Raw genomic sequence first — 18,326 nt, 5'->3', positions numbered from 1 at the left:
ACTGCAAATGAATGCATATAAATCGTACACTGATGAATGTCATATAAAGTTACACAAGAATTTTCATGACACACATAATGCATGTCTTGAAAGTACAATGAAATATACATGTATTAATTTGGCATTGAAAATTGTATCCGTTAATGTGGGCTAGATGTAAACTTCCATTTTGATCCCTTCACATATTAAAGAGCTTATATTTCAAAGATGAATGGTTCGTGTCATATATTTAGCGGACTCATTAAAATTTCATTGAGGGTTAGGAACTGATTAATAAATTTTCCATTCAAAATGGTTATGCAAGCAAAAGAAAGATAAAATGATACCTTATATATTATGTATTTTTATTCAATGTTACAGGCCAACATATGTCTGCATCAATTTTGCTCCACTTGGATCTAGAATCAAATGTTTTATTAAACAATAACGCATGTAATTTGGAGCCATGATAAACATGACCAGTGCAAACCAAATGAGATCAATTGAAGAAAGCCTTGCCCCAAGGAATCCTTTCCACATCCTGTCACATGAATTAATACAAAACACACGTAATCATCACAAATCTGAAGTGGTAAATATTCAACTTGTTTATAGAAACTTTTTAGGTGTGTGTATGTTTGTCAGTGGATGCAAATGTATTACTAATTATAGGTTTGATAGCACAAAAAAGACCATTACACTTGATATGTCATTGTGGATGTTGATTTCTTTATGTCTATATTATAATCAAAAGTTTAGTTGAGGTTGATTTGATTTCATTGGATATTTATAAATATATACCGGGTTGGATTAGAATGGGGCCTTTCAAAATCTTATTAGAACACCATGCCTTAGCGAAGGAATAGACAGTGCGTTCTAAAGCCTAGAACAATGTTATCCTAAAAACAATGTGAATACAAGAAAATTCTATGCTATTGGACTCCATTCTATCATGTATATTTGACTTAATATTCTATCATAGTTTTACATTGATAAGTGAACTATAACACTAAATTAATAAGATGGATTCTATAAGTGATTGTAATATTAGATCAAAATAGTTCTAAGATATGAATAAAGTATTTACAATTGAGAAGTTTGGGTTGAGAATCCTAAAAGAAGGGTTAACACTCATAAGAAGTGATGCTTTGGAATTGGGACAGTGCCTTCTAAAGCCTAGAACAATGTTATCCTAAAAACAATGTGAATGAAGAAAATTCTATGCTATTGGACTCCATTCTATCATGTATACTTGACTTAATATTCTATCATAGTTTTACATTGATAAGTGAACTATAACACTAAATTAATAAGATGGATTCTATAAGTGATTGTAATATTAGATCAAAATAGTTTTAAAATATGAATAAAGTATTTACAATTGAGAAGTTTGGGTTGAGAATCCTAAAAGAAGGGTTAACACTCATAAGAACTGATGCTTTGGAATTGGGAAAATTGTAAACTAGTTGAATTTGAGAAATATATTCTAGTAGAAATCAAATTATAAAAGATGGCCAAATTATACTAGTAACCACAATAACAAATATGTACCAGAGATATATGCCAAAAGGCAAATTGAGATGTGAACTATTTACTAGATGGAAATGATATAGTTCTCATTATTGTTATGAATGTCCGATTATGATCATGAAAAACTATAAGGAAACAAATCTAAGTCTAACTTATAAAACAATTGGTCAATGATTATTAGTTCTCAATATCAATTATACACATTTATAAAGTTTTCATTTTCATACCTATTTTAAAGACACATTTGGTTGTCAACCAATAAAATAAAGTTGTACGATTTAATTAACCGAGAAAACTTATAGTGCATCTTTATGTAACACTAGTGGGCTACTTGAAAAGCAATTTAAATCATTGATAAACGCCTTCCAAAATCTTGAAATCCATTAATCAATATTTGTTTTGTTTGACACATGAAGGGCATACTTTTCTTAAAGTTTTCTTGAACATATATTAAGTTGTATTGAAAGCATTGGATGGATCACATAGAGGATTTTTTCCACTATAGAAGAATGTTTGTTAACCTAATAGTAGTGAAATATTTTGCATGATGAAAGACTAAAAACAATATTGTGCACAAATACCATCAACTTATTCCTTCCCCTCTACAATCTTCTCTCCACTCTATCAGCGTAAAATTCCTTCCAGTTGTCCACTAGAATTTGGAGAGAGAATTATCCTTCTATTCTCACAAGTATAGTATTTTAACTCTAACCATAAGTATTGTCGATACAATATCCAAAATCTTGTTGGAAAATCTAGAGACTTCTAGATTTGAACTTATTTTCCTTATCATGATAGTTATTTGTGATGTTAGTTGGTTCTTTATTACTTCTTTAATTTTGTTCATCAAGCAATTACCAAAACAATGAAGATCACAAAGAGACAGAGTACACAAGATATAGGGTCCAAGCCAAGGAAAAACCCCTCCAAGGGGAAAATCCCAAAAATTCTTTTCTTCTTCCTTAGAATATGCTTACAAAAAAAGACTTCCAAGACCCAAAGACCAAAGGCAACCAACCCTCCAAGCCCCAAGTCGGCCCCCAATAAGATCTTCCTTGACACAACTTCTAGAACTTCAATACTACTACACTAATACCTCAACTTCGACCCCTGAAACAAAATTTCGGCCCTGCAACTTCGTCCTCTTGCAACTTCTACAAAATTTTGGCCTCCTGCAACTGGTAGCTTCACAAACCCTAGCGAGACAAGAGAACGAGATTCTTTGATAGAATTTGACTTCAGCTCCTCTTCTTCTTCTTCCTAGCTACTCGTCTTCACCTTCGCTATTGCATATTGCACTTTCTTGATATGAGTGTCCAAATGAGGTTACATCTTTGTATTTATAGCCCTCCTCTAGGCCAACTTGATCTTGCTCTTGGGACGACTTGGTCTTGGGCTTATCCATGGATTTTTCTTGACAAAATACATAATTCTCTTTTTTATAATGAGTCCAATGGGACTATGGCACATGACCAATATTATTCTTTATTCTAGAAAGGCCTAGAAGACCTAAAAGAACAAAGAAAATGCTTTGGACTCAAACTTGAGTATGAAACCCATACTCAAAAATAAAATAGAATTTCTTTTTCTTTCTCTTTCTTTCTTTATAAGGAATATAAAATGTCATGATTACAATTATATCATAATGAAGACTGAAGCTAGTTACAATTTTCAACACTCCCTCTTAACTAGGGAGGTATTCATGGTACAAGGAATCTCAATATTGAAGCATTCTCATAAGAAGAGTCGGATTGATAAACCATATTTTGTCAAGCATTTTTATCATAACCAACACTGTCCCTGAAGGCCTTAACTAGACAAGCTTATATTTAATTATGAGCATTATGCTGGGAGGTTTTATGTAAGCTGCCAAATTATTTCTCAAGGCACACACCCCATCTAGATGTCTACAAGGTATGCCCTTTCTAGGACTATTCTTATCTTGGATTCCCAAACTTGGATCCTCAAAGAATATTGGTCCTCTTCCGCTACTCTTATCTTGGATGCCCTACCTCATCCTCAAAAAGCATCGGTCAACAACTTCTTTCCTTGGATTCTCCAATCCATTAGAAGTTCCAATTTAGATGCTTATCCAATCCTCCAAACTCCATTCTTCTTTTATGGCCTTAACTAAGACTTACAGTTGTTAGTCCTAGTCTAGTGCCTAACCCATAAAGGCAAGAACTATTCGATATCACTCCCTCTCAATTAGGGAAGATATATCTATCAAACCAAGCTTACCTCTCAAGTACTCAAGCTTCTTGTTTGGTAACTTTTTAGTCAATATGTTTGCTACTTGTTCATCTGTAGGTAGATAGTGCAACTCCACAACCCCATCTCATACCAAGTTTTTGATGTAGTGGTACTTGTTGTTTATATGATTCATCTTAGCATGAAACATCGAGTATTTTGTCAATCTTATGCAACTTTTATTATCACAATGTATCCAAGTAGCGCTAAGTGGTCCTTCAAACAAGTCTGATAGTAACTTCCTGAGCCAAACTACTTCTCGACAGACCTCACTTGCAACAACAAATTCAACTTCAACACTACTCAAAGAAACCATATCCTTCTTTCTGCTCATCCATGATACCATGGAAGATCCTAGGCTGAAGCATCCACTTGTTGCTCTTTTTCTGTCTGTCTCACTGCCACCCCAATCTGAATCTGTATATCCCACGAGTTGGACTTCATTACTAGTGTACCAAAGGCAATGATATATAGTTCCACATAAATATCTTAGGATATGCTTTGATGCAATCAAATGATCATGTTTTGGATCCATCTGAAACTGACTTAGAACATTTACGACAAAACAAATTTTCAGTCTAGTATTTACTAGATACATCAAGGACCCAATCAATTGCCTATAGCAAGTAGGATCCACCAGACTAGATTTTGAACTCCTCAACTTCTTTAAATTGATAATCATAGGAGTCATCATAAGCTTGAAATCCATCACGCCATACTTTTGAAGCATCTTGATCACATACTTGCCTTGACCAAGATATATCTCTCTTGGCTTCTGCCATACTTCTAGTCCCAAATAATAATGCATAATCCCAAGATCCTTCATATCGAATTCTGCTGCTAACCGCTTCTTGCATTCCTAAATTCGATGCTCTACACTTGTAACTAGTAGATCACCCACATACAAGAGTATGATAACTAGATCACCTTGGACCACCTTGATATATAGGTTAGGATCTGTGATACTCTTGGTAAAATCAAGTCTCAATAGATATGCATCCATCCTTGCATACCAAGCCCTAGGTGCTTGCTTTAAGCCATATAGAGCTTTCTTCAATCTAAGGACATGAGTCTCCCTCAGATTTATTTCAAATCCTTAAGGTTGATCAATGAAAACCTCCTCATTAATGGTCCCACTCAGGAAAGTTGTCTTGACATCCATTTGATGGATGTTCCATCTCATAGTAGTAGCCAATGAAACAAGCGATCTTATTTTTGTATACCTAGTAGTGGGAGCAAAGGTTTCCTCATAACCAATTCCTTCCTTTTGCGAGAGGCCTCTTGCTACAAACCTTGCTTTGTATTTGTTTATGCTCCCATATGTAGCGCGCTTTATATTGTAAATCCACTTTGAAGTGACTGTAGACTTGTCACTTGGCCTAGGGACAATCTCCTAGACATCATTCTTCATTATGGATTGGTATTAGTCCTACACACATTCCTTTATTCTTGATGTTTAGTTGCATCCTCACAGGAGGAAGGTTTTGCTTCAATAAGCCTTGTCATGTATGGAACTTATCCAAAATACCTCTTTGGTCTCTTCCTTTCCCTAGATGTTCCTGATGTTGTATGTCCTTCTTCCTCTTGAAGAGTAGTTTTCAGCCAAACAGGCCTTTTTCAGATTTTCTGGAACAATAACATGTTCTATAGGCTCACAAGGGCCTTCAACATCTTCTTGAGCAGATCATGGTTCTTGACCATTATTATCCCTAGAGATATCCTCAAAGATAGGTATCTCTTCTTCATCAGAGTCAATTGGAACATCCCTTGATTTCTTGTAAGCTATGCTCTCATCAAAGATGACATCCTGCTTACTTCAATTTGATGATCCTCCTTGATATATATTCTATATGCTTTTGATGAAGCACTATATCCCACAAAGATTCCCTTTAGACTGGTAGGATCTAGCTTCTTCCTCTTGTCCTTCGGTATATGAATATACAAAGGGCACCCAAATATCTTAAGGAAATCCACACTTGGCTTCTTTCCTGTAAATGCTTCTTCCAGAGTCATGTTGTTAAGAATCTCGTGAGGTCTTCGATTCTGTAAGTAGATAGCTCTTATGCATGCCTCTCCCCATAGGCATTGAGGGAGATCTTCATCATGTAGCATAGCCCTGACACATTCTTCAATAGTATGGTTCTTCCTTTCTGCCACACCACTGTGTTCAGGATTATAGGGAATAATGAGCTCCCTTTGATTCCTTCTTCCTTGCAAAAAGTTGTTAACTATTTGGAGGTGTATTCTCCACCATTATCTGACCTTAGAATTTTGATCTTTCTCTCGGTTCGGTTTTCCACTTCATTCTTGAACTCCTGAAACTTTTCAAATACCTCATCCTTGTTCTTGAGAAGGTATAACCAAGAATTCCTTGGGTAATCATCAATTAAGGTTACATAATATTGATACCCACCAAGAGACTTTACTGCCATAAGTCCACATACATCCGAGTGTATGAGATCTAAACTTTCCTTAGATATGGTGCCAATACTTGCAAATGGTTTCTTTACATTCTTTCCTAGAGCACATCCCTTACAGATCCCTTCACGATCTTCCTTTATTTCAGGGATGCCATTGACCATTTGACTAAGAGATGACAATATCTTATGAAGGTGTCCACACCTTCTATGCCATAGATTGGAAGGACTCACTTCTAGGTGAACTAGGGCTTGAGCTAGTGGTGTATAGAGTTTATACAATGTACCCTCATGAATCCCAATCACCCTTGCTTCATTAATACTAAAGCCCTTACCCCAAACCAAAACCTTGCCATCAACAAAAGAAACTCTATCACACTTATCCTCTAGACAAGAAATAGAAAGTAAGTTTTTCTTCAAACCTGGAACATATAAAATGTTGTTGAGGTGAATTCTTCCACCTGACTCAAGCTCCAATGATGTAGATCCAATGCCTTTCACTGGATATCTCTTGTTGTCTCCAAGTTCAATATAGTGAGATCAGTTTCCCTTAGATAGGGTTTGTGTGAAAATTCGAGAATCCCCAAATCACTACTGCTACAACTGATTATATTTCTCCTACTTAATCAAGTTATTTATAGTATTATATGATAAACATCGAAATAAATACAACTACAACCTTCACAACTTAAATAATATGCGGAAATAAGAATCTGAGCAAGAAAGAAATAACACACACAAGTGACATCGTTGTTTTTGGACCAATGTCCCCGGAAAAACCCAATCTGGGAAAACTGATGCAACAACTGAGGGTTTGTATTATTAAACAGTAGTTTTATGAATACAACTCTTCGTATGTCCAAACTAGAAATCCTATACAGAGATCTAACTAGGCAAAAAGGTAGTGAGATGATCTCACCCTATCACAAGAAGATTCAACACTGATCTGTGCTGGAGATGAGCCTCTGCGCAGTACTCCGTCACACCCACACAGTCACTGCGTCAATGTTGTTGGGATTGCATTGCACCCCCTCTTGATCCTCTGCTCGCTGGAAACTTCAACTCTGAGTGGAATTTCCCAAAACGATTTCTAGGTATTCTGGAATACATGTGTCCAAGCCTCCCTGCAAATTTTGAGGCTTAGAGCACATCCAATGCTACTAGAAATCAACACTCTCTCTTAGCGAGGAATGTGATCTAGTAATGCAACTGGCTGAAGCATCACCCTTATCTGTAACATCTCCCTCTGCGATGCTGATGTCTGACATCAATGCCCACCAACTATTGTGCAAATGTTGCATTTGTACTATTGCTGACCCTGCCACTACCAACACTGCATTTGTATTGCAACCCTTGTAAATGCTGCATCTGTGTTGCTGCTAACCTTGCCACTGCCAACGTTGCATTTGCACTGCAACCTTCTCCAATTATTGTTGTTGTTGTAATAGCAACGAAAAAGCATCCAAAACACTAAACCAAAGGTGTTCATCATGATGCATCTAATACTGGAGTTTTGTCTGCTACTAGTCTCTGCGCTGTCACTGAAGCCACTACACTGCTGCTGACTCTGCGTTGTGCCAACTGTAATGCTACCAACACTAGCTCTGCGCTGCTCAGACTCTGGTGCTCCTAGCAACTGCAACTATCTCTCCGACACTCCTCTGCATCAACTAACCCGGTCCATCATGCTACTTCTGATATGGGCTCCTGTAGCAAGGTATTGATCCAAGAGGTGGACTCCTCAAGGATCCTACCCATCTACAGTTCTTTTGAACTACAATACTAGATCACCCTACTTCTCCCCTGGAGGTATCTAGGCAATGACGGAAAACTCCTCTTCCTCGAACTTTGTAGCTACAGCCTGTCAAAATTCTGCAACTAGAATTCCTACTACAACAACTGATGATATTTCTCCTATTTGTTAAATACCTTCAAATAAATTATTTGCAGTTTCCTACAGTGAATATCGAAATACATACACTGCAACCTTAATTAAATATTATGCAGAAACAAGAGACTGAGCAAGAAAAGAAAATACAACACAAATGACACTGTTGTATTTGGACAAATGTCCCTGAAAAAACCCAATGCGGGAAACCGGTGCAGCAGCTCTGAGGATTTATTATTATTAAGCAATAGAAATTTCTGAATACCTATCTGAATACCTCAAGGGTTATTCAGTTACAAAGAGAGAAATACTAGCAGAAATATTTGTGAGATTACCTCACGCAATCACTGAGAAAAATCCCGGCTGATCCGGACACTGGATGAGGTGCCTCTGACAGGCCCTACACTGCCTTTGCGCAGTCCTCACACAGTCCTTGCGTCAACCCTTCTAGACACTGCATCACCCAACCAGCTGATCGATTTGCTGCCCGAAGTCACTACTCTCAGCCTCCCGGTTTCACACCCCAGCTCCCGACTTCTGAAACTGATTCTACCCAGCAAAATCTCAGATTCTCTCTCACCCTCTGTGTGGCCCTACATCATCCTTTGCATGAGAGCTGATGGATCACTCTTTGCCTCTCTCTACTGATGATTCTCCGACTGAGAAAATATCTCTCTCCAGATGCTATCTCTGCACCTCAACTGCAAGAAATCTATTCGATCATAATTTCCTCCTAAGAACTTCTCACTTCAGAAATTTGATCTCTTGATCTCTCGATGTGTTTTTCGAAATGACACTCAAGCTCCCTTAAATAATCTTCTCGTTGACATTCAACGACCTAGATTAAAAACTAATCAATGGCTAAGATCATTTTAGCTTGATCCTTGTCTTCTTCTAGAAGTTACACCCACAATTAGATTAATACCCATTAATATTTTTATTTTCCTAAGTTTAGACTCAGTGTCCCAGTAAAAAATATTAATTATTTTAATAAAATTACCTCTGGGTGGAGTTTCCCAAAACACTTTTTGGGTTCTTTGGAATACATGTGCCTAAGCCTCCCGGCAAAATTTCAGGCCTAGAGCACATCCGATGCTACCCCAAATCAACACTCCCTCTTAGCGAGGAATGTGCTCTAACAATATACGTTGTTGCATACTGCTCTGACTCTGAAGCATCGTCCTCTGTGCTACTGATGTCTGACATGTTGTCCACCAACTATTACGCTATTGTTATAAATGTATTATTGCTGACACTGCCACTGCCAACATTGCATTCGTACTACAACTCCATCTCAAGTGTTGCATCTGTGTTATTGCTAGCACTGCCACTGCCAACTGCTACTGCATTGCAAATTGTTGTTGCTACTCCATCAACAACGGAAAAACATCCAAAATCACTGAACTAACTATGTTCAGTGTGATACCACTTGAATGCTGGAGTTTGACTGCTTCTAGTCTTTGCTCTGACCCTCTGAAACTACTGCGCTACTACTGACCTCTGATCCATCTGCACTGCTGTCAAATTTGCTCTACGATGCTTAGAATCAGGCACTCCTAGCCACTACAACTGTCTCTTTGACACTCCTCGGCACCATTTGAAACTAGTCCATCTTGCTACCACAAAATTGGGCTCACATAGTAAGGTATTGATCCAAGAGGTGGACTCCTTAAGGATCCTTCCCATCTATAACTCTTTCAAACTACAACTCCAAATCAGCCCACTTCCGTCCTGGAGGTATCTCAACTGTCATGTCGAACTCCTCTTTGATCTTCGCAGGCGTAGTCTTTAGGTCATGTTTCTCATCCTTGTCCTTCTTCTTGTGAGGACATTGAGTAGCGTAGTGACCCATCTCACCACACTTGAAACACTTGATCTTCGAGACGTCCTTCCTACGTCTTTAGTGCTCCTGCTACCCCTTTAATGAAAGGGCTGCATTATCCTCCTCCTCCTTGGGCTTTGACTCACTACTGCTGCTTCTGTCAAGTTTGACCTTGACTAAGTCTCTCCTCAGCTCCTCTTCGTTTAGAGCTGCCCACATCTCATCCCAATTCGGTAATGCTGCTTTGCCCGAGATACTCTGGACAAAGACTTGCCACACATCTGAGACAGAATTGAGGGCCAGTCTAACCAACTCTGAATCTGGAGGTGTATGCCCCGCAACAGACAATTCATCACGGGTCTCCTTAAGTTTCATGGGGAGTGGATCCACACACTCTCCCTTCTGCATCTGAGCAGATCTCAGCTTCTGCTCCAAGTACATCTTCCGTTGCTCGGAAGATCCCTGATATAACGTAGCCAAGGCATCTCACATCTCCTTAGCAATTCCTCTGCTACTGACATGACACACTACGTGATCCTTTACTCCATCAAGGATCATCCTCTTGGCCTTCGCCATTTTTGATCTGTACTTCTTCAATGGATCTGCATTTGCAGGGATAACCACCATGTTGATGTATGTCTTGAGGGCATGCTCATCTAGAAGGAATGCCATTCTAGCCTTCTAGATGACGTAGTTGGATGCTCCGTGTCCTGATCCCTCAAGCAGCTGAGGGTTTGTATTATTAAGCAGTAGTTTTATGAATACAATTCTTCAGATGCCCAAACTGGCAATCCGATAAAGAGATCTAACTGGGAAGAAAGGTAGTGAGATGATCTCACCCTGTCACTGGAAGATCTGGCACTGATCTACACTGGAGATGAGCCTCTGCGTTGCCTCTGCGCAGTAAGGCATCACACCCATAGAGTCACTGCGTGATTGTTGCTAGGACTGCACTATACCTCCTCTTGATCCTCTGCTATCTGGAAACTTCGGCCCTTTGGCCTCCCAGTCTCACACCCTGGCTCCGACACTAAATGCCGACTATTCTTGAGCAAAATTATAGACTCCCTCTGAAGCTCTGCGTTGCCACAATGTAGCTCTGCATGGCCCTGCGTCATGCTCTTTGGAAGTCTTTCTGCCCTCTCTGCCTTATACTTTCTGGATTAGAAAAAATTCCTCCGAAAATTATCCCTGCCCCTCGCTGCAAGAAATCACCTCAATCACTTCTCCAACAATTGTTGCGCTGCTCTCTTGAGAAATCAATCTCTTGATCTCTCACTCAATGTGTGAAAATTCCACAACAGGAATCCCTACTGCAACAAACTGATGTTACTTGTCCTACTTGTTAATCCATCCAAGTTATTTACGGGTGTTCTACAGTAAATATCGAAGTAAATACTACTGCAGCCTTCACTTAATTAAATTATAAGCGGAAACAAGATACTGAGCAAGAAAGAAAACACAACACAATGGACAACGTTATTTTTGGAGCCCATCTGTAGCTCTTTCGAACTACAACTCCAAATCAACCCACCTCCCTCTTGGAGGTATCTCAGCTGACATGGAGAACTTCTCCACTTCGATCTTCGCGACTGCAACCTTAGGATCATGCTTCTCATCCTTGTCCTTTTTTCTTCAAAGGACACTGGGATGCATAGTGGCCCATCTCGCCACATCTAAAACACTTCACCTTGGAGACATCCTTCTTTCATCTATGTTGCCCTTGTTGCCCCTTCGATGCAAGGGTTGCATTATCCTCCTCCTCCTTGGGCTTCGACCCACTGCTACTGTTGCTTCCGTCAAGTTTGACCTTGACTAAGTCTCTCCTCAGCTCCTCTTGTTTTAGAGCTGCCCACATCTCATCCCAATTTGGAAATGCTGCTCTGCCCAGGATACTCTGGACAAAGACTTGCCACTCATCTGAGACAGAATTGAGGGCCAGTCTAACCAACTCTGAATCTTGAGGTGTATGCCCCGCAACAGACAACTCATCACGGGTTTCCTTCAGCTTCGTGAGGAATGGATCCACACACTCTCCCTTCTGCATCTGAGCAGATCTCAGCTTCTGCTCCAAGTACATCTTCCACTGCTCGGAAGATCCCTGATATAACATAGCCAAGGCATCCCACATCTCCTTAGTAATTCCTCCGCTAGAGACATGACACACTACGTGATCCTTTACTCCATCAAGGATCATCCTCTTGGCCTTTGCCATTTCTAATATGTACTTCTTCAATGGATCTGCATTTGCAAGGATAACCATCACATTGTCGATGTATTCTTGAGGGCATGCTCATCTAGAAGGAATGGCATTCTAGCTTTCCAGATGACGTAGTTGGATGTTCTGTCCACCCTGTCCTGATCCCTCAAGCAACTGAGGGTTTGTATTATTAAGCAGCCGTTTTCTGAATACAATTCTTCAGATGCCCAAATTGGCAATCCTATACAGAGATCTAACTGGGAAAAAAGGTAGTGAGATGATCTCACCCGATCACTAGAAGATCTGACATTGATCTACATTGGAGATGAGCCTCTGCACTACCTCTGCGCAATATTGCATCACACACACACAGTCATTGCGTGACTGCTGCTAGGACTGCATTGTACCTCCTCTCGATCCTCTGCTAGTTGGAAACTTTGGCTTTTTGGCCTCCCAGTGTCACACCCCGACTCTGACACTAAATCTCGACTATTCCTCTAGAATTTCAGACTCCCTCTGAAGCTCTGCGCTGCCACAATGTAGCTCTACATGGCCCTGCGTCATGCTCTCTGGAAGTCTTTCTGCCCTCTCTGTCTTATACTCTCCGGATCAGGAAAACTTCCTCCGAAAATTATCCCTGCCCCTCACTGCAAGAAATCACCTCAATCACTTCTCCAACAATTGTTGCGCTGCTCTCTTGAGAAATCAATCTCTTGATCACTCACTCAGTGTGTGAAAATTACACAACATGAATCCCTACTGCAACAAACTAATGTTACTTCTACTCGTTAATCCATACAAGTTATTTACTGTGTTCTATAGTAAATATCGAAGTAAATACTATTGCAGCCTTCACTTAACTAAATTATAAGTGGAAACAAGACACTGAGCAAGAAAGAAAATACAACACAATGGACACCGTTATTTTTGGAGCCCATCTGTAGCTCTTTCGAACTACAGCTCCAAATCAACCCCCCTTCCTCCTAGAGGTATCTCGGCTTACATGGAGAACTTCTTCTCTTCGATCTTCGCGACTGCAACATTAGGATCCTGCTTCTCATCCTTTTCCTTTTCCTTTTTCTTCAAAGGACACTGGGATGCATAGTGGCCCATCTCGCCATATCTGAAACACTTCACCTTGGAGACATCCTTCTTTCGTCGTTGTTGCCCCTGCTGCCCCTTCGATGCAAGGGCTGCATTATCCTCCTCCTCCGCTTTGGGCTTTGACCCACTGCTACTGCTGCTTTTGTCAAGTTTGAACTTGACTAAGCCTCTACTCAGCTCCTCTTCTTTTAGAGTTGCCCACATCTCATCCCAATTGGGCAATGCTGCTCTTCCTAGGATACTCAGGACAAAGACTTGCCACTCATCTGAGACAGAATTGAGGGCCAGTCTAACCAACTCTGAATCTTGAGGTGTATGCCCCGCAACAGACAATTCATCACGAATCTCCTTAAGTTTCGTGAGGAATGGATCCACATGCTCTCCCTCCTGCATCTAAGCAGATCTCAACTTCTGCTCCAAGTACATATTCCATTATTCGGAAGATCCCTGATATAACATAGCCAAGGCATCCCACATCTCCTTAGTAATTCATCTGCTAGTGACATGACACACTACGTGATCCTTTACTCCATCAAGGATCATCCTCTTGGCCTTCGCCATTTCTAATCTGTACTTCTTCAGTGGATCTGTATCTGCAAGTTCATCCACCACGTTGTCGATGTATGTGTTGAGGGCATGCTCGTCTAGAAGGAAAGACATTCTAACCTTCCAGATGACGTAGTTGGATGCTCCGTCCAACTTGTCCTGATCCCTCAAGCAACTGAGGGTTTGTATTATTAAGCAATAGTTTTTTGAATGCAATTCTTCGAATGCCCAAACTGCCAATCCTATACAGAGATCTAACTGGGAAAAAAGGTAGTGAGATGATCTCACCCTGTCACTAGAAGATCCGACATTGATTTGCACTGGAGATGAGCCTCTATGCAATACTGCGTCACACCCACACAGTCACTGCGTGACTGCTGCTAGGATTGCGTTGTACCTCTTCTCGATCCTCTGCTAGCTGGAAACTTCGGCTCTTTGGGCCCCTAGTCTCACACCCCAGATCCAACACTAAATCTCGATTGTTCCTCACCAAAATTTCAGAGTCCCTCTAAAGCTCTGCCACAACGTAGCTCTGCGTAGCCCTGTGTCATGCTCTCTGGACGTCTTTTTGCCCTCTTTGCCTTGTACTCTCCAGATCAAGAAAATTTCCTCCGAAAATTAACCCTGCCCCTCACTGCAAGAAATCACCTCAAACACTTCTCCGACAATTGTTGCGCTACTCTCTTGAGAAATCGATCTCTTGATCTCTCACTCAATGTGTGAAAATTCCACAAGAGGAATCCCTATTGCAACAAACTGATGTTACTTCTCCTACTTGTTAATCCATACAAGTTATTTACTGTGTTCTACAGTAAATATCGAAGTAAATACTACTGCAGCCTTCACTTAATTAAATTATAAGCGAAAACAAGATACTAAGCAAGAAAGAAAATACAACACAATGGACACCGTTATTTTTGGAGCCCATTTGCAGCTCTTTCGAACTACAACTCCAAATCAACCCACCTCCCTCTTGGAGGTATCTCAGCTGACAAGATCTTCGCGGCTGCAACCTTAGGATCGTGCTTCTCATCCTTGTCCTTTTTCTTCAAAGGACACTGGGATGCATAGTGCCCCATCTTGCCACATCTGAAACACTTCACCTTGGAGACATCCTTCTTTCGTCTTTGTTGCCCCTGTTGCCCCTTCGATGCAAGGGCTACATTATCCTCCTCCTCCTTGGGCTTCGACCCACTGCTACTGTTGCTTCCGTCAAGTTTGACCTTCACTAAGTCTCTCCTCATATCCTCTTCTTTTAGAGTTGTCCACATCTCATCCCAATTAGGCAATGTTTCTCTGCCCACGATACTCTAGACAAAGACTTGCCGCTCATCTGAGACAAAATTGAGGGCCGGTCTAACCAACTTTGAATCCTGAGGTGTATGCCCCGTAACAGACAACTCATCATGGTTTCCTTCAGCTTCGTGAGGAACGGATCCACACGCTCTCCCTTCTGCATCTGAGCAGATCTCAACTTATGCTCTAAGTACATCCTCCACTACTTGGAAGATTCTTGATATAACGTGGCCAAGGCATCCAACATCTCCTTAGCAGTCCCTCTGCTAGCAACGTGGCAGATCACGTGATCCATGACTCCATCCAGGATCATCCGCTTGGCATTCGGCATCTCAGTTCTGTATTTCTTTAGCGGATCTGCATCCGCAGGTTCAACCACCACGCAGTCCACGTATGTCTTAAGGACATGCTCATCTAGAAGGAAAGGCATTCTAGCCTTTCAGATGACGTAGTTGGATGCTCTATCCAACCTGTCCTGATCCGTTAAGCCTTTGGTTTCCATATCTACCAAAAATGTCAAAAATCCCCTCTTTGCTTCTCACTGCTATTGCTCAGCTAATGACAAAACAGACTTCTCAGCAAGAAGTCTGCCAAGGAAAAGTTCCCTCAAGGTGCTTCTCTTTTCTCTTCTGACATTTTTCAGCCCAACAAATGGCCTGCTAAAAATCTGCATCCCACTAGCTCTCTCACATTGAGGCTTCAGCGCTGCTCCCTCTATCCCGACAAAAATTCGAACTGGAAGTCCTTCTCTCCGTCGACTCACTCGAAGAGAGACTGCCTCGAAAATCTACCCTCCTCGCTTGGAACTGCGTAAGCTTTATGGGTTTTCGAATTGCTGCCTCCAACAACTTTTTTGAGCTCCCTTCTTTTGACCAGTGCTAGGTCCTCTGGTAGTGCTCTTCTTGTTCCACCTGTAGCTCTGATACCATGTGAAAATTTCACAACAAGAATCCCTACTGTAAAAAACTGATGTTACTTCTCCTATTTGTTAATCCATATAAGTTATTGTTGACGGTGTTGGACCTGCCAACATTCAGGGGATCACCCCGGTGTGAAGTCCCAACTAGAACTCACACTGTTTGGTGTGGGAGTCCCATCCAGTATGATGGCCCGGTTGCCATTATCTTAAGGATTTGCCTCAACTCTTGCTTGTCAGCACAGGAGAGTGGTTCGCTTTGTCTTCGAGAAGTGAGGTTTGCGTGCCTGGTGAGTGTAAGTGTACTTGTTTCAATGGTTCTTTCACTGTGAGGGGAAGAAGGTGAAGGTGGGTTCTAGGTTGAAAGGGATCAGTTCCAAATTGGCTAGGAACACACAACACAAAGGACATACACAAATTCCAGCGGAGTAGTCCACTCAGATGCGGTAGTCACAACATACAAGGTAAGATAACACGTACAACACTCACAGATCAGTCCGAACGAATGCAACGGTTGTTACAGCAAGGTTAATGTGAAAGGTCAGTCTGATGTCCGACAGAGCAGTCGACACAGACGGGATAACATTAACAGCATATACAACACATTTCCATTAAGAGATTATGCATTACAACAAATGAATCAGGTTAGATGTAGGACACATGTTAAAGCAATATGCATTACAAGTGTTACAGATCAGTCTTACAACAAATACAATACATGTGTGAAAACGTGTTGGCTTGTTAACAAGCTTCTGAATTAAGCAAAAGTTCCAAGACACATCATTACACCATACATCACTAACCCCGTCAGCGGGGCGTTGGAGTCACTACTTACTCCTAAAAGAAAAGATTACAGACTGTCTTGGCTATGTGGGAGGACCTGAGGTGAAATGTCCTTTCATGTACAAATGAGGGGGTATTTATAGCCAAGGGTGACACTGACCCTTGTGGCTGTTCGACTACCCTCATGACCGTTTGACTTCCATGACTTTTTGACTTACATGACTCTATGTTCAACAAGTGGGTCCCTTGGACTTCCACGTTACATAACATGGATTGAAAACAAGCCCATAATGGAGATATGGGCAACATGACTCATGACTTGACTCGACATGACTTGACATGACAATGTTGGTACATTCATGTTGCTGCTGGAGTGCATGTGAAGCTACAGTGCTGCTGAGTGATGGATGTCTTCATGGTGTATCATAGCTTCACCTCCGCATGGTGAAGTGCACGGAGTCTTCGATGGTCCTTGGTTCACTTGATGAAGCTTTAGTATGTTGTTCCTTGCTTTCATGCTGGAAGGCTTGACAGGCTCACTTGTTCGCAAAGGTGCATGTTCATCGCGTTCGTCTGCTTCGCATGCTTCGTTCGTTCGTCCATTGGTGACCCTATCCATCTGCATGTGCTCCCTTCGTTCAACCTGTTCGTCGTCTTGACATGTTTGTTGGTGTGCCTATACCTGCAGTCATTCATGACGAGACGACATCAAATCCAAAAGCTCCTAGTCTCCCATGACACATGATCATTCGGATGCAGGTGACTGGGAGAGGCAGTAGGGCTGTGATGCGGGATGATGGATCCGGGCAACTGCTGATGAAAACTATGCAAGAGTCACTAAGGAATGGAGATAGACAATCTGAGTCAACAGTGACTGTCTGCAATGTCTGGCTCGGCTTGGAGGCAAAATTGCGCAAATTTTGGGAGGGACAGTTTGGGTTGTAGGAGGGCAAGGCAAGCATGCTCTACGCATTTTCCAGAACGAACAGTTAGCAGGGGTTGGACAACCAGATTTGTGCAATTTTCCAAAGGAATGGGTCGGGCTGCATGAAGGGTCAGCAGGCAGGGATTTCACAGTTGTTCTGGGGAACTACCGAGGAGACTGGTAGCCAGAACTACACAATTCCCAGAGGGAACTGCTAGTTGGCTGCTGGGGTCAATGGCAGCCAAAACTTGGCGATTCCGAAAGGGAATTGGCAGTTGGCTGCTGGGGTCACTGGCAGCGAACACTGTGCAATTCCTAGAGGGAACTGGCAATTGACTGCTCGGTCACTGGCAGCAGAAATTGTGCAATTCCTAGAGGGAACAGGTAGTCTGCTTCTAGGCGCTGTTGGTTGGGAAAATTGCACTAAGGCCGGGAGGTCGGCCTGCTAATCATCTATGCGCAATTTCTGAGCTGAGCTGAGCTGACTGATGGGCAGCGGAAGGCCTGCTCATGAGCACTGCGCAATTTTCCCAGTCAGTCATCCGGGACAACATCAATTGTCGACTGTCCGGATGACTGACTAGGAAAACTACACAATTTTCTGAAGGAGACAGGGACGGGCCCTTGGTGTCTGTCCGATCTGTCTGCGTAATCTCCTCAGTTAGTTGAA

The 18,326-nt window shown here is 41.5% G+C and overlaps 1 protein-coding gene across 6 annotated transcripts in view; it reads right to left on the bottom strand.

Annotated features, from left to right (window-relative positions):
• Positions 1-270: 270 nt before the first annotated feature.
• The window catches only part of LOC149167844 (lycopene epsilon cyclase, chloroplastic-like), a 548,933-nt gene continuing 530,877 nt past the window's right edge, over positions 271-18,326 (bottom strand). For all 6 annotated transcript variants that reach the window (XM_089433192.1, XM_089433193.1, XM_089433188.1 and 3 more), the window contains one exon: positions 271-520. In XM_089433192.1, coding sequence (XP_089289318.1) covers positions 355-520 — 166 coding nt within the window. In that variant the 3' untranslated portion in view covers positions 271-354. The remainder of the gene's footprint in view (positions 521-18,326) is intronic.

Source organism: Pinus tabuliformis, chromosome 5_1, assembly GCF_031772625.1.
Source record: "Pinus tabuliformis cultivar Carrire ecotype Pingquan chromosome 5_1, CPIR1, whole genome shotgun sequence".
Classification (NCBI taxonomy): domain Eukaryota; kingdom Viridiplantae; phylum Streptophyta; class Pinopsida; order Pinales; family Pinaceae; genus Pinus; species Pinus tabuliformis.
The sequence above is the reverse complement of the archived record's forward strand: the minus strand, read 5'-3'. Positions and strand labels throughout refer to the sequence as shown.